The 19,288-nt window shown below is 46.6% G+C and overlaps 1 protein-coding gene across 1 annotated transcript in view; it reads left to right on the top strand.

Annotated features, from left to right (window-relative positions):
• RTF1 (RTF1 homolog, Paf1/RNA polymerase II complex component) overlaps positions 1-19,288 on the top strand; it is a 306,552-nt gene that overhangs the window by 224,081 nt on the left and 63,183 nt on the right. Inside the window, 2 exon segments of the mRNA XM_069208792.1 lie at positions 4,964-5,041; positions 5,249-5,344. Coding sequence (XP_069064893.1) covers positions 4,964-5,041; positions 5,249-5,344 — 174 coding nt within the window.

The raw sequence follows: 19,288 nt of genomic DNA, 5'->3' as shown, positions 1-19,288 counted from the left end.
CAATACATCCCTCGCACAGGAAATACCTAAGGTTCGTATTCAAAGGAATACATTACCAATTCAAAGTGTTGCCATTCGGAATAACAACCACGCCAAGAGTCTTTACAAAATGTCTAGCAGTAGTAGCCGCACACATCAGGAGGCAGCAAATACACGTGTTTCCGTACCTAGACGATTGGCTAATCAAGACCAACTCGCTAACAAAGTGTTCACACCACACAGATTATGTTATACAAACCCTTTACAAGCTGGGTTTCTCCATCAACTATGCAAAGTCACACCTTCTGCCGTGTCAAACACAGCAATACTTAGGAGCGACAATCAACACAACAAAAGGGATAGCCACTCCAAGTCCACAAAGGGTTCAAAATTTTCACAAGGTGATACAAGCCATGTATCCAACACAAAACATACATGCAAAGATGGTATTAAAACTCCTAGGCATGATGTCCTCATGCATAGCCATTGTCCCAAACGCAAGATTGCACATGCGGCCCTTACAACAGTGCCTAGCATCACAATGGTCACATGCACAGGGTCAACTTCTAGATCTGGTGTTGATAGACCGCCAAACATACATCTCGCTTCTATGGTGGAACAGTACAAATTTAAACAAAGGGCGGCCTTTCCAAGACCCAGTGCCACAATACGTGATAACAACAGATGCTTCCATGACAGGGTGGGGAGCACACCTCAATCAACACAGCATCCAAGGACAATGGGACATACATCAAAGAAAGTTTCATATAAATCACCTAGAACTGTTAGCAGTATTTCTAGCATTGAAAGCATTCCAACCCATAATAACCCACAAATACATTCTTGTCAAAACAGACAACATGACGACAATGTATTATTTAAACAAACAGGGGGGGACACACTCGACACAGTTGTGTCTCTTAACACAAAAAATATGGCATTGGGCAATTCACAACCACATTCGCCTAATAGCACAATTTATTCCAGGGATCCAGAACCAGCTAGCAGACAATCTCTCTCAGGATCACCAACAGGTCCACGAATGGGAAATTCACCCCCAAATCCTGAACAATTACTTCCAAATTTGGGGAACACCACAAATAGATCTATTTGCAACAAAAGAAAACGCAAAATGCCAAAACTTCGCATCCAGGTACCCACACCGGCAATCCCAAGGCAATGCTCTATGGATGAATTGGTCAGGGATATTTGCGTACGCTTTTCCCCCTCTCCCTCTCCTTCCATATCTAGTAAACAGATTGAGTCAAAACAAACTCAAACTCATACTAATAGCACCAACATGGGCAAGACAACCTTGGTATACAACACTACTAGACCTGTCAGTAGTACCTCATGTCAAACTACCCAACAGGCCAGATCTGTTAACACAACACAAACAACAGATCAGACATCCAAACCCTGCATCGCTGAATCTAGCAATTTGGCTCCTGAAATCCTAGAATTTGGACACTTAGGCCTCACTCAAGAGTGTATGGAGGTCATAAAACAAGCTAGAAAACCTTCCACTAGACATTGCTATGCAAGTAAATGGAAAAGATTTGTTTGTTACTGTCATAATAATCAAATTCAACCATTGCATGCATCTCCGAAAGATGTAGTAGGATATTTACTACATTTACAAAAATCAAATCTAGCTTTCTCTTCCATAAAGATACATCTCGCAGCAATATCTGCTTACCTGCAGATTACTCATTCAACTTCCCTATTTAGAATACCTGTTATTAAAGCGTTTATGGAGGGCTTAAAGAGAATTATACCACCAAGGACACCACCTGTTCTTTCATGGAACCTCAACATTGTCTTAACAAGGCTCATGGGTCCACCTTTCGAACCCATGCATTCTTGTGAAATGCAATACTTAACGTGGAAAGTTGCATTTCTCATTGCCATTACATCTCTAAGGAGAGTAAGTGAAATACAGGCGTTTACCATACAAGAACCATTTATTCAAATTCACAAAAATAAAGTCGTTCTAAGAACAAATCCAAAATTCTTACCAAAGGTTATCTCACCGTTCCACTTAAACCAAACAGTGGAATTACCAGTGTTCTTCCCACAGCCAGGTTCAATAGCTGAAAGAGCACTACATACATTAGACATCAAGAGAGCGCTAATGTACTACATTGACAGGACAAAAGAAATTAGGAAGACAAAACAACTATTTATTGCCTTCAAAAAACCTCATACAGGAAATCCAATTTCAAAACAAGGTATTGCCAGATGGATAGTAAAATGCATCCAAACCTGCTATCTTAAAGCAAAAAGAGAACTGCCTATTACACAAAAGGCACACTCAACCAGAAAGAAAGGTGCTACTATGGCCTTTCTAGGAAATATTCCAATGAACGAAATATGTAAGGCAGCAACATGGTCTACGCCTCATACATTTACTAAACACTACTGTGTAGATGTGTTATCTGCACAACAAGCCACAGTAGGTCAAGCCGTACTAAGAACTTTATTTCAAACTACTTCCACTCCTACAGGCTGAACCACCGCTTTTGGGGAGATAACTGCTTACTAGTCTATGCACAGCATGTGTATCTGCAGCTACACATGCCCCCGAACTGAAAATGTCACTTACCCAGTGTACATCTGTTCGTGGCATTAGTCGCTGCAGATTCACATGCGCCCACCCGCCTCCCCGGGAGCCTGAAGCCGTTTGGAAGTAATCCTCAACATTTGTACATTTGTAAATATATTACTTTAACCTTCATTTTGTACATACTTATTCATTCCATTGCATGGGCACTATTACTAGCATACACAACTCCTACCTCACCCTCTGCGGGGAAAACAATCTAAGATGGAGTCGACGCCCATGCGCAATGGAACCAAAGTAGGAGGAGTCCCTCGGTCTCGTGACTCGAAAAAAGACTTCTTCGAAGAAAAACAACTTGTAACACTCCGAGCCCAACACCAGACGGCGGACTATGCACAGCATGTGAATCTGCAGCGACTAATGCCACGAACAGATGTACACTGGGTAAGTGACAATTTCATTATGGAGGATTCCAGAACCCTTCATATTCTAGGATATAAAAGGTTCTGATATTCCTCCATAAATTGTGTTTCGGAAGTTCTGATTCTACCAAAAGAACTTTTTAGACCTTTTGGCTCTTGTGGGAAATAGATCGTATAGATTGCTGACCCTCATAAACGCTGTATTAACTGTCACAAATACTGCAAAATATGCAGAAAATTCTCATTTAAAAAAGAGAGGCAAGGCGATTTAATTCGCCTACAAAAAATCAAAAGGGGCAGCCACCTCAGATCAAGATTCTGAGTCATCTAAAAAGAACCACAAGTGGTGTCAATCTAACGAAAACCTTGTCTCCAAAACAGGTACAGGTGAAGAAAACCCATCTAATAAAAAAAAAAAGGGCAGCTAAAAAATATAAACATCGAAGTAGGTTTCTTCAAGTACTTCTTGCCTTAAAAAAGCCTAAAAACGTGAACCATCATCTCCAAAGAGATCAAGTGCTGCTTGTCCTGAACCTCAGGAAATGACTTTTTCGCCATACACCTTCCTCTTGCCTACATTAAACTTTCATCTTCTTCGAGAGTTCATGTGACAACAGTCGACAAAGGAAATATCATCTACGAAGCCCTTGGAGAAAAAAGCATGAACTCCTTCAGTGACGAGAGCTGAAAAGACCAAGGAAACCCAGATGCCTGCGAAAACTGAATCAAAAGTAGCACATTGGTGATACATTGTTAACAAAGTCACTGTTGATGACATCTCAGTAAATGACATCCCTGTCACCAAGACACCTCATAAATATATCTGTCGATGGAGCACCTGCCTACGACTTCACTGATGAGGCTCATCCTTGAAACGGAAGAAGCTTCTGCACAAATAATATATATCTCAATCAGGGGTACCGTCAAATCATGTCTAGGGCATAGTGCACCCAATCTCCCCCCCAGATGTGCACTGTAAATTGCATAAGGCATCTCATCTCATTTTATGTTCACACTCCGTTCAGCCTCTCGCCTGCCAAGCGGAAAACAATCTAACATGCAGTCTGTCCCTTTGTGCAATGCACGTCAAGAGGAGGGGTCAGACTGGATCTTGTGGCTCAAACCTTCTTCAAGAAAAAACATCTTGCAAATAACCAAGCCTAATTTACCCTTTACTACTGTTACCTTACCCATATATAATAATATACTTTGTGCCTCATACTTTCCCATCCCTGAACCCTCTTGAAACCCTTTCTACCCATAGCCTTATCCACCTCAAACCCTTATTACCCTGTGCTGTTATGCACCCTTGAACCCTAAAAATCGTATTACCCTCATCTCTGAACCCTAAAAAACCCTTACTACCCTGTAGCCTAAACCATCTCTGAACCTTAAAAACTGCCATCTACCCCATACGCTTACCCACCCCTGAACACTAGACACCAGTTTAAAAAAATAACCACCCAGGGACCTTTTCCAAGTCCATAACCCTTAAATTCCTTCTCTGTAATTATAATTGTAACATTTAAAAAAACACACAGCTGCTTAGTAACGTACAGCATGGTAAAGTACAAAAAAATGCCTGTGTAGTATTTGCTTTTGTGGTAATGTCATGCGGGGTAAAGATTGCATACAGTTTCTTGAATAGGCGGCGGTTCCTTGGGCAGTTCACCACTTGCCAGAGATCTGAATGAACATCTTAGTGAATGATACCTTCTAATTGCTTGATTGCCAAGCATGAAAAGATTGGAAGAGCAATTATGTATTTATATTATATAATGAATAACCACACATTATTCCTGTTACTCTTTTGTGTTCTTGTCTGTTTTGGGTGGTAGGATAGAAGACACAAAATTTGGTACTTTGAGCTGAAAGCCCTTAATTGGACTGCTTGTACAGGATTGGAAGACAGAAGGTCCAGAAAGAGACTGTGTTTAAAAGCTGCGAGGACAAAATTACTATTTTTGCTGGTTACTAAACTGTCTTTATTATTTTGCAGGAAGAGAGTAAGAGCATGAAGCACCAACAAATGGATCCTTTTACGCGGCGGCAATGTAAACCGACCATGGTCTCCAATGTACGTTTAGCATTAAGTTTTTATAAATGTACAATTAGATAGGACTTCGGGAATGAGGGTTGATGCATGTGTATTTGATTAAATTTAGGTTTGCTTTGGAGCAGTAAGCAAGCAGAAGTAAAGAATTGCACTCCTTGTTAACATTCAGTATGAACATGGCCAGTGATGTGCAATTTAAGTGAGAGTATTTTTTTTTTAACTCTGCAGTCTAGGGATCCTGGTGTTCAGGCTGCCATCAGGGCTTCAATCAATGCTAAGTACGGGTTTGTTGGAATGCAGGAAGCTTCAAAAGACAAAGGCCTGGTAAGAGTTTTTTTTTAAAAATTTAAAGCAGAAATGAGATGCTTAAATTAATAACATTGCACTTTCAGTGATAACTACCCATCTTCAGTCTGGCAATGTAAAATGGTTTATGAATCTCTGAAGTTGTTTTTCCTTTCCATTCAGTTAATATTTGATTTAATTAGTTGATTTAATTAGTTGATCTAATTATCATAGTATAGTTTAATTAAATAACATGATTTAATCAAATGCTCCTAGTTCCTAAAAAAAAAAAAAAAAAAGAGAAATTAGAGGAAAGAACCTCTTTATGTATGATTCCACTCCCGGCCCCCAACCCCTCATACCCCCCACATAAGTTTACATTTTTGGGCTTGTTCTGCGGGTTTTTCATATTTGTCATGCGGTGGGTCCTGCTGTCTGGGACCAGTTGCATGATCACTGCCTCCCAAAGTATGTGTACAATGAACTAATACATGATTGTCTCAGTTAGCTTCTATATCCCTAGTATATTGTACAGGAGCACCCATTGCTAGTAAGTTAAATGTCACTACTAGACTGCAGCACTTGATTGTGCTGCAACTGCAGTGACAAGGTGAAAACCTGACTCTAGGCCGGCCACTGCAGCCTGGTCTTGAAGCTTTAAAACTGCCTATTCGACCTGACAAAATAAACCCCATTGCCAATGTTTAAATCCTTCCTTTTTAAAATGAATAAACTGCCCTTCCGGAACGCCTGGGTACCACACTAGGTAGTGTTATTAATTTAAAAATAGCATATGTTCCTTTTATGATTAACATGCCCTGACAGTGATAACATGAAATTGCCATTTTCACTGGAGCAAGGCGGGTGGTCCCACTAGCTAACATGGAGTTTCACTAGCCTTGCTCTAAGTGCTAACTCCTTTTGGACCACCAAAGTATTACCCCAAGATATCAAATTAATAGTTACAGCGAACCTAACTCCTTGCCAAAATTGGATTTCAGATAACTTTTGCCAGAAAGGTGACTTCAGAAAGTCACCAGTTTGTTGCCCAAAACTTTGGTAGCCTTTCCTGACTGTCTGCTGCAGTTGGCACTGAGACAACATGCTGACACCCCCATGCCCTCCCTCCCCGGCACCTCAAAAGGTTGATCCATGTTAATTGGTTAAAACTCCACAATGAAAGGGCTGACATGACTATGCTCATGGTGACATAAGGTGGAGAGGAAGAGGAAAGCGAGACTCTACCAGAGCTTCTGTCAAGTAATGCTAAACATGGATCAGTGGTTGGAGTTGTGCTTTCCTCCACCCTAACTCATTAGCAGCACAGACTGTCATCAGTTGCTGGGTCAGGTTGCTTTACTTTTTTTTCCCTAACACCAGATCAGACTCAGTGGTGTATTCATAATATACACACAGGCCTAAAGTAAAATCTGCAGTTTGTCTGACCAGGCAAAGACTAGCATCAAAGCTGAGGTTGCAAAGATGCTAGAGTCGGGTGTGATTGAGCCCTCCAGTGGTCACTGGGCCATGCCAGTGCTCCTGGTACCCAAACCAACCCAAAAGGTGGTAAGACAGATGGAGTCTGTGTTGACTACAGATGATTTAATGCAGTCACCAAGACCTATGCCCAGCCCATCCCAAGAGCTGATGAGGAGCTCACAAGTACCTAAGCACTTTTGTTATGACTTAAGTTATTGACAGATAGCCCTCGCTCAGGGAGCAGAGGATAAGTCTGCTTTTTCAATGCCACAGGGACGCTTTCAGTTAAAGTGATGCTATTTGACCTGAAAGATGCACCTTCCAAAGGCTGGTAAAGATGGTTCTGTATGGGTTGGAAGCTTGCAGTGCAGCATATCTGGAGAATATGCTGTATTCACCTCCACTGGGAGGAACAACTAACACACCTGAAGGAAGTGCTTCAGGCCTAGCAGCTGGCAGGCTTGACTATCAGAGCATGAAAATGCCAAATAGGGCAGGGGTCTGTGATGTATGGGTGTACGTAGGCTAACTTGTAGGTGAACGGCATGTTCAGCCTTCAATGCCCAAGTTCCGAACAGTTCTTGCCTGTGAGCCTGTCAACACACAAACCCAGGTTAGAGTCTTTTTAGGTCTGACTGGGTATTACAGGAGGTTTGTGAATTGGTAAGGCCCTATTGTGCCCTACCTGACAAGAACGTACCTCTAAGAAACCAATGAAGAAAATCAGTTGACTGTAGTGTGTTAGAAGGCCTTTAAGACCCTAAAAGAAGCAATGTGGACAGCATCTGTCCTACAAGCACATGACTACAGCAGAGTTCATTTTCCATAAACATGCTTCGGAACATGTTATTGGGGCAGTGTTGTCACGGGTAAATGATGAGGACCAGAAAAATACTCTCCTTTGTAAGTAAATGACTCCTCCCCAGAGAGCAGCATTGGAGTGCCTTGAAAGGAAAGCCTTTGTTGTGGGCTTGTCCCAGAAGATGCTAAGGCCCTACTTGTTTGGCACTCATTTCAAAGTTCACACCGACCACAGGCCTCTCACGTGGTTCATACAGATGAGCAAAGAGAACCCTTGTTTAAGTGGTCTTTTTCCCTATGGGCAATGGACTTTGCAATGGAACACACACCTGAGCTTGACCATGCTAATGCAGATGTCCATTTGAGGACTCTCCACTTAGATAATAACTGTCAGGATACAAGTTAGTTGCGTATCACCTTTCATCTAGTGGGTGGGCTGTGTAGGAATTGGAATTGGAATCTTTTGGTATGATCACCCCCCCCCCCCCCCCCCCCCCTCCAGTTGTGGACTGATGCTGCTGGTTTTTTGTTTCTGTGGTGCACTGTTCCCTGCTGCCCAGGCCCCAGTGCAGGTGCTGTGATCCCCAAAGTACGTGTACACTTGACTAATACACCATCGGCTCACTTAGTCTACCTGTAAGTCCCTAGTCTATGATGCTAGAGGTACCCAGCGCTATTAAGTTAAATGACATTAATGGATTGTAGCACTTAATTGTGCCACCATTACAGTACCAAGATTAAAATGTAACTCTAGGCCTGCCCTGCAGACAAGTCAGCCAGTGCTAAAACCTTCCAACTTGACATGGTAAACTACTGCCCTTGAAACTCGGCCCCCAGGCCTGCTGCTAGCAGCAGATGGCTGCCCCGTTGCAAACCCCCACTTTTGGCAGGAGCAACGGCAGGAAACTCCAACAAAGGACAGGAGGAGTGGCCCTATCTAACATGCACCATCCCTAAGGTGTTGCATGCGAGGTGGACTCCATTTCATTTTCCTCCATCTTGGATGACCAGACAGGTGTAAGTAAGTGACCTCTGCCCACAGGAAGTGGTCACTTAATAGGTGTAGCCACGCTAAGGTAGATTACCTATTAGTCACTACTAGGTCCCTGTAAGGAAATGCCTCCTTGGCATGGTTACCCCCTGACTTTTTGCCTTTGCTGATGCTATATTTTGAATTGAAAGTGTGCTGAGGCCTGCTAACCAGGCCCCAGCACCAGTGTTCTTTCCCTAACCTGTACTTTTGTATCCACAATTGGCACACCCTGGCATCCAGATAAGTCCCTTGTAACTGGTACCCCTGGTACCAAGGGCCCTGATGCCAGGGAAGGTCTCTAAGGGCTGCATCATATCTTATGCCACCCGGGGACCCCTCACTCAGCACAGACACACTGCTTGCCAGCTTGTGTGTGCTGGTGAGAACAAAATGAGCAAGTCGACATGGCACTCCCCTCAGGGTGCCATGCCAGCCTCTCACTGCCTATGCAGTATAGATAAGTCACCCCTCTAGCAGGCCTTACATCCCTAAGGCAGGGTGCACTATACCATAGGTGAGGGCACCAGTGCATGAGCACTGTGCCCCTACAGTGTCTAAGCCAGACCTTAGACATTGTAAGTGCAGGGTAGCCATAAGAGTATATGGTCTGGGAGTTTGTCAAACACGAACTCCACAGCACCATAATGGCTACACTGAAAACTGGGAAGTTTGGTATCAAACTTCTCAGCACAATAAATGCACACTGATGCCAGTGTACATTTTATTGTGAAACACACCCCAGAGGGCACCTTAGAGGTGCCCCCTGAAATTGTATCCAACTACCTGTGTAGGCTGACTGGTTCCAGCAGCCTGCCACCCCCGAGACATGTTGCTGGCCACATGGGGGCACTCTGTGGCCAGTAACAAAGCCTGCACTGGGTGGAGATGCTATCACCTCCCCCAGGCAGGAGCTGTAACACCTGGCGGTGAGCCTCAAAGGCTCACCCCCTTTGTTCCAGCACCACAGGACACTCCAGCTAGTGGAGTTGCCCGCCCCCTCCGGCCCTGGCCCCCACTTTTGGCGGCAAGGCCGGAGGAATTAATGAGAATAACAAGGAGTCGTCACTGGCCAGTCAGGACAGCCCCTAAGGTGTCCTGAGCTGAAGTGACTCTAACTTTTATAAATCCTCCATCTTGCAGATGGAGGATTCCCCCAATAGGGATAGGAATGTGACCCCCTCCCCTTGGGAGGAGGCACAAAGAGGGTGTACCCACCCTCGGGGCTAGTAGCCATTGGCTACTAACCCCCCAGACCTAAACACGCCCTTAAATTTAGTATTTAAGGGCTCCCCTGAACCTAAGAATTTAGATTCCTGCAACTTACAGAAGAAGAGGACTGCTGAGCTGAAAAACCCCTGCAGAAGAAGAAAGAAGACACCAACTGCTTTGGCCCCAGTCCTACCGGCCTGTCTCCTGCCTTCAAAAGAAAACTGCTCCAGCGACGCTTTCCCCAGGACCAGCGACCTCTGAATCCTCAGAGGACTGCCCTGCTCTAAAAAAAAAAAAAAAGAAACTCCCGAGAACAGCTGCCCTGTTCACCCAAGACTGCAACTTTGTTTCCAAAGAAGCAACTTAAAGACAACAGCATTTCCCGCCAGAAGCGTGAGACTTGCAACTCTGCACCCAGCGACTCCGCCTTCGACTCGACTGGTGGAGAAACAACGCTTCAGGGAGGACCCCCCGGCGACTCCGAGACTGTGTGTAACCAAAGTTGTCCCCCCTGAGCCCCCACAGTGACGCCTGCAGAGGGAATCCCAAGGCTCCCCCTGACCGCGACTGTCTGATTCCCAGATCCCGACGCCTGGAAAAGACCCTGCACCCGCAGCCCCCAGGACCTGAAGGATCGGAACTCCAGTGCAGGAGTGACCCCCAGGAGGCCCTCTCCCTTGCCCAGGTGGTGGCAACGCGTTTTGGGCACCACTTTGAACTCTGCACCTGACCGGCCCTGAGCTGCTGGTGTGGTAACTTTGGGGTTGCTCTGAACCCCCCAACGGTGGGCTACCTTGGACCCAAACTTGAACCCCGTAGGTGGTTTACTTACCTGCAAGAACCAACAATAACTTATCTCCCCTAAGAACTGTGAAAATTGCACTGTCTAGTTTTAAAATAGCTATATGTGTTTTATTTGAAAAGTATATATGCTATTGTGATTATTCAAAGTTCCTAAAGTACTTACCTGCAAAACCTTTAATTTGAGATATTACATGTAGAATTTGAACCTGTGGTTCTTAAAATAAACTAAGAAAATATATTTTTCTATACAAAAACCTATTGGCCTGGAATTGTCTCTGAGTGTGTGTTCCTCATTTATTGCCTTTGTATATGTACAACAAATGCTTAACACTACTCCTTTGATAAGCCTACTGCTCTACCACACTACCACAAAATGGAGCATTAGTATTATCTCTTTTTGCCACTATCTTACCTCTAAGGGAAACCCTTGGACTCTGTGCATACTATTCCTTACTTTGAAATAGTGCATACAGAGCCAACTTCCTACACCAGGTCAGATGCTTCTTTTCTCCTCTTCTGCTTTCACAGCTCTTTAGTGTCCTTGGTCTTCTTGGGTCGTCAGGATCTGCTTCTGTGGTGACAGAGGCGCCCCTAAATACTCAATTTAGGGGTGGGTAGGATAGTAGCCTATGGTTACTGACCCTTGTGGTCACTACGCCTCCTATATGAGCACTTCCTGTGGGAAGTGAGCATAAGCCTGTCCAGAATTCCCATGTATGCCATCTCAAAGATGGCTGCCGCTGGGGAAAAATTGTGTTCACCTCAGCTTTGCCCACCTTAGGGGTGGTACTAGCCTGAGGGTGGCATGCATACCTTACTAGCTAATTTTCCTAGCCTGCCAAGGTGCTAAGGGGCTCCGGACAAGGGGGTCGGCTTCCTCTCCTGTGAGGGGAAGCCTAGATTTGCATTTCCGAGGCGGCAGCCCTTTGAGGTTTACCGCCTTAGGAGGGCTAATCAGAAGGTCATTCTGTGGGAGGGGGTGTTAAACCCTCTTCCCGGACAGGCATTTGTTCTGGGCCTCCTGAGAGCAGAGGGCTCTCACCCAAGGGGGCTAGAACTGTGTCTTGGGTGGCAGGCTGGCAAAGACCAGTTACCAAGCACACCAGAAGCTAGTAGGATTTCAGGGGGCACCTCTAAGGTCCCCTCTGTGTGCATGCATTGGTAAATCCAACTCTGGCATCACTGTGGGTGTACCAGTACCAAACATCCCTAGCTTCAATGAAGCCATCATGTAGTTGGGGAACTCCTTTTCACCAGTGTTTTCACAAATGGTGTCCCTTGCACTAGCAGTAATAGAGCTGACCAGCACAGGGGCAGATCTGCTCATGAAGGTATGCCCACATGTTGTAAAGTACCCTGCCTTAGGGCTATCAGGCCTGCTGTAGGGCTGACTTACAAAATGTCATATACAATGGTAGGAGTCATGACACACAGGGATGTGTGACCTGTCATGTTTTTACTTTTTTCAGCACCAAGACACGCAGCCTGCAATGGCAGTCTTACATGTGCTTGGTGAGGGGGTCTCTTAGGGTGGCACAATTCATGATGCAGCCCTTAAGGACCCTCTTTAGTACCTCAGGCCCTAGATACCAAGGTTTTCTAGGGACTTACAGAAGGCGGGGGGGAAGGTTTTGCCACAGTTTGGGGGAAAAGAACACTGGCACCGGAGACATGGTTGTCAGAGACCCAGTGCACTTAAGTCAAAGTTGCATCAAATACCAGGTAAAATGTGTGTGTGGGGGGGGATGAATACTGCAAAAAAACAAAAACAGTTGCCTACAAGTAGTTCATCATGTTGGGGACATCCCAGAGGTGTGCCCAGGGCTTCTCACAAGAGAGGAAGGTGTGGGCCATCATGGATTGGGGTTGAGAGGAGTATCCTAGTATTGTTTGATGGCTAAGTGATGTAAAGTGGGAAGGATTGTCTTGTGGGAACTATTGCCCCCTTGGCTAGTGAGTTCTCCCCTACCACAAACAAGGTGACATAAAAGTGGCATCCAGACCCACAGACCTCAGATCCCTACCGGACTGGAAAGAAGACAGGACGACTGCCCTACTGCTCCCTTGACCCTTGAGTGACTTCACAAAAGACTGGACTGAACCTGCTGCACCAATAGGGACCCGCAAAGAGAACTGTGCCTTCTGTGCCCACTCATGGAACAGAACTCCACTTGTGCCATGAGGGAAGAAGTGACTCCAAGGGGTCGGTGGCTAGCCTCCATCAGGGCCACCACACACTAAAGAAACTTGCACATGTTGAGAGCCAGCTGCCCAGAACTCCTGCCTAACGCTGGTCAACGAAGTGCCTGTTGAAAGACAGTCTGGACCTTCTTGAGATGTTTCCAAGTCCCTGGGATCCGTAGCCTGTATCAAAGTGAACATTTTGTCCCACACAGAAAAGTCTTTGCTTAATTGTAACCAACCACTAAACCTTCTGCAACTGGGAGACCTGTTGACCATTGGCGACTGGACCTGCACTGGGCTTTCCTGCATTCTAGGTCATTGCGTCCTGAGGCTGGAGAAGGCCCCTGAGGTTTGTGGACACCAGGTGGCCTCAGGAAAACTCACTACATCAATTCAGCATCCTTCATCATCTGTATCAGCACCACTTCTTGGCTATAACTTGTTAAAGAAGAAAAGTACATTGAGGACCCTAAGACTGCTACTCATGACAGGTACACTGTACGCCAGGAGGAGATTTCTGCCTGTGAATGGGCCCAAGCCGGTGTGGCTAGTCCAAGAGGGTTTTAAAAGATGTTTTAACCTGTTGGCCACATAAATTTATTGCATCTTAATGACTAAAATTTAAATATTTTACTTACCTTTCAAAAGTGATATCCGCGGGGTCGTCTGCAACTCGACCTGATCTTAAACTTGTGTTTGCAGCATGTGCTGTTTGCAGGTTGTAGGAAGTTGGCTCTGTATGTGCTATTTCACAGTAAGGAATAGCATGCAGAGTCCAAGGGTTCCCCTTAGAGGTAAAATAGTGGTAAAAATAGATAATACTAATGCTCTATTTTGTGGTAGTGTGGTCGAGCAGTAGGCTTATCCAAGGAGTAGTGTTAAGCATTTGTTGTACATACACATAGACAATAAATGAGGTACACACACTCAGAGACAAATCCAGCCAATAGGTTTTGTTATAGAAAAATATATTTTCTTAGTTTATTTTAAGAACCACAGGTTCAAATTTAACATGTAATATCTTGTTTGAAAGGTATTGCAGGTAAGTACATTAGGAACTTTGAATCATTTCAATTGCATGTATACTTTTCAAGTTATTGACAAATAGCTACTTTAAAAGTGGACACTTAGTGCAATTTTCACAGTTCCTGGGGGAGGTAAGTTTTTGTTAGTTTTACCAGGTAAGTAAGACACTTACAGGGTTCAGTTCTTGGTCCAAGGTAGCCCACCGTTGGGGGTTCAGAGCAACCCCAAAGTCACCACACCAGCAGCTCAGGGCCGGTCAGGTGCAGAGTTCAAAGTGGTGCCCAAAACGCATAGGCTAGAATGGAGAGAAGGGGGTGCCCCGGTTCCGGTCTGCTTGCAGGTAAGTACCCGTGTCTTCGGAGGGCAGACCAGGGGGGTTTTGTAGGGCACCGGGGGGGACACAAGCCCACACAGAAATTTCACCCTCAGCAGCGCGGGGGCGGCCGGGTGCAGTGTAGAAACAAGCGTCGGGTTTGCAATGTTAGTCTATGAGAGATCAACGGATCTCTTCAGCGCTGCAGGCAGGCAAGGGGGGGGGGTTCCTCGGGGAAACCTCCACTTGGGCAAGGGAGAGGGACTCCTGGGGGTCACTTCTCCAGTGAAAGTTCGGTCCTTCAGGTCCTGGGGGCTGCGGGTGCAGGGTCTTTTCCAGGCGTCGGGACTTAGGTTTCAGAGGGTCGCGGTCAGGGGAAGCCTCGGGACTCCCTCTGCAGGCGGCGCTGTGGGGGCTCAGGGGGGACAGGTTTTGGTACTCACAGTCGTAGAGTAGTCCGGGGGTCCTCCCTGAGGTGTTGGTTCTCCACCAGCCGAGTCGGGGTCGCCGGGTGCAGTGTTGCAAGTCTCACGCTTCTTGCGGGGAGTTGCAGGGTTCTTTAAAGCTGCTTCTTGAAACAAAGTTGCAGTCTTTTTGGAGCAGGTCCGCTGTCCTCGGGAGTTTCTTGTCTTTTTCGAAGCAGGGCAGTCCTCAGAGGAGTCAGAGGTCGCTGGTCCCTTGGAAGGCGTCGCTGGAGCAGAGTTCTTTGGAAGGCAGGAGACAGGCCGGTGAGTTTCTGGAGCCAAGGCAGTTGTTGTCTTCTGGTCTTCCTCTGCAGGGGTTTTCAGCTGGGCAGTCCTTCTTCTTGTTGTCGCAGGAATCTAAATCTTTAGGTTCAGGGAAGCCCTTAAATACTAAATTTAAGGGCGTGTTTAGGTCTGGGGGTTTAGTAGCCAATGGCTACTAGCCCTGAGGGTGAGTACACCCTCTTTGTGCCTCCTCCCAAGGGGAGGGGGTCACAATCCTAACCCTATTGGGGGAATCCTCCATCTGCAAGATGGAGGATTTCTAAAAGTTAGTCACCTCAGCTCAGGACACCTTAGGGGCTGTCCTGACTGGCCAGTGACTCCTCCTTGTTGCTTTCTTTGTTCCCTCCAGCCTTGCCGCCAAAAGTGGGGGCCGTGGCCGGAGGGGGCGGGCAACTCCACTAAGCTGGAGTGCCCTCCTGGGCTGTGACAAAGGGGTGAGCCTTTGAGGCTCACCGCCAGGTGTAACAGCTCCTGCCTGGGGGAGGTGTTAGCATCTCCACCCAGTGCAGGCTTTGTTACTGGCCTCAGAGTGACAAAGGCACTCTCCCCATGGGGCCAGCAACATGTCTCTAGTGTGGCAGGCTGCTGGAACTAGTCAGCCTACACAGACAGTCGGTTAAGTTTCAGGGGGCACCTCTAAGGTGCCCTCTGGGGTGTATTTTGCAATAAAATGTACACTGGCATCAGTGTGCATTTATTGTGCTGAGAAGTTTGATACCAAACTTCCCAGTTTTCAGTGTAGCCATTATGGTGCTGTGGAGTTCGTGTTTGACAAACTCCCAGACCATATACTCTTATGGCTGCCCTGCACTTACAATGTCTAAGGTTTTGTTTAGACACTGTAGGGGTACCATGCTCATGCACTGGTACCCTCACCTATGGTATAGTGCACCCTGCCTTAGGGCTGTAAGGCCTGCTAGAGGGGTGACTGACCTATACTTGCATAGGCAGTGAGAGGTTGGCATGGCACCCTGAGGGGAGTGCCATGTCGACTTACTCGTTTTGTTCTCACTAGCACACACAAGCTGGCAAGCAGTGTGTCTGTGCTGAGTGAGAGGTCTCCAGGATGGCATAAGACATGCTGCAGCCCTTAGAGACCTTCCTTGGCATCAGGGCCCTTGGTACTAGGAGTACCAGTTACAAGGGACTTATCTGGATGCCAGGGTCTGCCAATTGTGGATACAAAAGTACAGGTTAGGGAAAGAACACTGGTACTGGGGCCTGGTTAGCAGGCCTCAGCACACTTTCAATTGTAAACATAGCATCAGCAAAGGCAAAAAGTCAGGGGGCAACCATGCCAAGGAGGCCTTTCCTTACACAACCCCCCCCCCAAACGAAAGAGGATGAGACTAACCTTTCCCAAGAGAGTCTTCATTTTCTAAGTGGAAGAACCTGGAAAGGCCATCTGCATTGGCATGGGCAGTCCCAGGTCTGTGTTCCACTATAAAGTCCATTCCCTGTAGGGAGATGGACCACCTCAACAGTTTAGGATTTTCACCTTTCATTTGCATCAGCCATTTGAGAGGTCTGTGGTCAGTTCGAACTAGGAAGTGAGTCCCAAAGAGGTATGGTCTCAGCTTCTTCAGGGACCAAACCACAGCAAAGGCCTCCCTCTCAATGGCACTCCAACGCTGCTCCCTGGGGAGTAACCTCCTGCTAATGAAAGCAACAGGCTGGTCAAGGCCATCATCATTTGTTTGGGACAAAACTGCCCCTATCCCATGTTCAGAGGCATCTGTCTGCACAATGAACTGCTTAGAATAATCTGGAGCTTTTAGAACTGGTGCTGAGCACATTGCTTGTTTCAGGGTGTCAAAGGCCTGTTGGCATTCCACAGTCCAGTTCACTTTCTTGGGCATTTTCTTGGAGGTGAGTTCAGTGAGGGCTGTCACAATGGATCCATATCCCTTCACAAACCTCCTGTAATACCCAGTCAAGCCAAGGAATGCCCTGACTTGAGTCTGGGTTTTTGGAGCTACCCAGTCCAGAATAGTCTGGATCTTGAGTTGGAGTCGCTGAACTTGGCCTCCACCTACAAGGTGGCCCAAGTAAACCACAGTTCCCTGCCCTATCTGGCATTTGGATGCCTTGATAGAGAGGCCTGCAGATTGCAGAGCCTTCAAAACCTTCTTCAGGTGGACCAGGTGATCCTGCCAGGTGGAGCTAAAGACAGCAATATCATCAAGATAAGCTGTGCTAAAGGACTCCAAGCCAGCAAGGACTTGATTCACCAACCTTTGGAAGGTGGCAGGGGCATTCTTTAAACCAAAGGGCATAACAGTAAACTGATAATGCCCATCAGGTGTGGAGAATGCTGTTTTCTCTTTTGCTCCAGGTGCCATTTTTATTTGCCAGTACCCTGCTGTCAAGTCAAAGGTACTTAAGAATTTGGCAGCACCTAATTTATCTATGAGCTCATCAGCTCTAGGAATTGGATGAGCATCTGTCTTGGTGACAGAATTGAGCCCTCTGTAATCCACACAAAACCTCATCTCTTTCTTTCCATCTTTGGTGTGAGGTTTGGGGACTAAGACCACTGGGCTAGCCCAGGGGCTGTCAGAGCGCTCAATTACTCCCAATTCCAGCATCTTGTGGACTTCCACCTTGATGCTTTCCTTAACATGGTCAGACTGTCTAAAGATTTTGTTTTTGACAGGCATGCTGTCTCCTGTGTCCACATCATGGGTACACAGGTGTGTCTGACCAGGGGTTAAGGAGAAGAGTTCAGGAAACTGTTGTAGGACTATCCTACAATCAGCTTGCTGTTGGCCAGAGAGGGTGTCTGAGTAGATCACTCCATCTACTGAGCCATCTTTTGGGTCTGATGACAGAAGATCAGGGAGAGGTTCACTCTCTGCCTCCTGATCCTCATCTGTTACCATCAACAGATTCACATCAGCCCTGTCATGGAAGAGCTTAAGGCGGTTCACATGGATCACCCTCTTGGGGCTCCTGCTTGTGCCCAGGTCCACCAGGTAGGTGACCTGACTCTTCCTTTCTAGCACTGGGTAAGGGCCACTCCATTTGTCCTGGAGTGCCCTGGGAGCCACAGGCTCCAGAACCCAGACTTTCTGCCCTGGTTGGAACTCAACCAGTGCAGCCTTTTGGTCATACCAAAACTTCTGGAGCTGTTGGCTGGCCTCAAGGTTTTTGGTTGCCTTTTCCATGTACTCTGCCATTCTAGAGCGAAGGCCAAGTACATAGTCCACTATGTCTTGTTTAGGCTCATGAAGAGGTCTCTCCCAGCCTTCTTTAACAAGAGCAAGTGGTCCCCTTAGAGGGTGGCCAAACAGAAGTTCAAAGGGTGAGAATCCTACTCCCTTCTGTGGCACCTCTCTGTAAGCAAAAAGCAGACATGGCAAGAGGACATCCCATCTCCTTTTGAGTTTTTCTGGGAGCCCCATGATCATGCCTTTTAATGTCTTGTTGAATCTCTCAACTAAGCCATTAGTTTGTGGATGGTATGGTGTAGTGAATTTGTAAGTCACTCCACACTCATTCCACATGTGTTTTAGGTATGCTGACATGAAGTTGGTACCTCTGTCAGACACCACCTCCTTAGGGAAACCCACTCTGGTAAAGATACCAATGAGGGCCTTGGCTACTGCAGGGGCAGTAGTCGACCTAAGGGGAATAGCTTCAGGATACCTAGTAGCATGATCCACTACTACTAGGATGTACATATTTCCTGAGGCTGTGGGAGGTTCCAGTGGACCAACTATGTCCACACCCACTCTTTCAAAGGGGACCCCCACCACTGGAAGTGGAATGAGGGGGGCCTTTGGGTGCCCACCTGTCTTACCACTGGATTGACAGGTGGGGTAGGAGAGGCAAAACTCCTTAACCTTCTGGGACATATTGGGCCAGTAGAAGTGGTTGACTAACCTCTCCCACGTCTTGGTTTGTCCCAAATGCCCAGCAAGGGGAATGTCATGGGCTAAGGTCAGAATAAACTCTCTGAACGACTGAGGCACTACCACTCTCCTAGTGGCACCAGGTTTGGGGTCTCTGGCCTCAGTGTACAGGAGTCCATCTTCCCAATAGACCCTATGTGTTCCATTTTTCTTGCCCTTGGACTCTTCAGCAGCTTGCTGCCTAAGGCCTTCAAGAGAGGGACAGGTTTCTTGTCCCTTACACAGCTCCTCCCTTGAGGGTCCCCCTGGGCCTAAGAGCTCAACCTGATAAGGTTCAAGCTCCAAAGGCTCAGTTCCCTCAGAGGGCAGAACTTCTTCCTGAGAAGAGAGGTTCCCTTTTTCTGACTGTGTTGCAGTTGGTTTCCCAACTGACTTTCCTTTTCTCTTGGTAGGCTGGGCCATTTTTCCAGACTCCAGCTCTACTTTTTCACCCTGTGCCTTGCATTGTGCTCTTGTTTTTACACACACCAG

This window comes from Pleurodeles waltl, chromosome 9 (genome assembly GCF_031143425.1).
Source record: "Pleurodeles waltl isolate 20211129_DDA chromosome 9, aPleWal1.hap1.20221129, whole genome shotgun sequence".
Taxonomy (NCBI): Eukaryota; Metazoa; Chordata; class Amphibia; order Caudata; family Salamandridae; genus Pleurodeles; species Pleurodeles waltl.
This window is presented reverse-complemented; position numbering and strand designations above follow the sequence as displayed.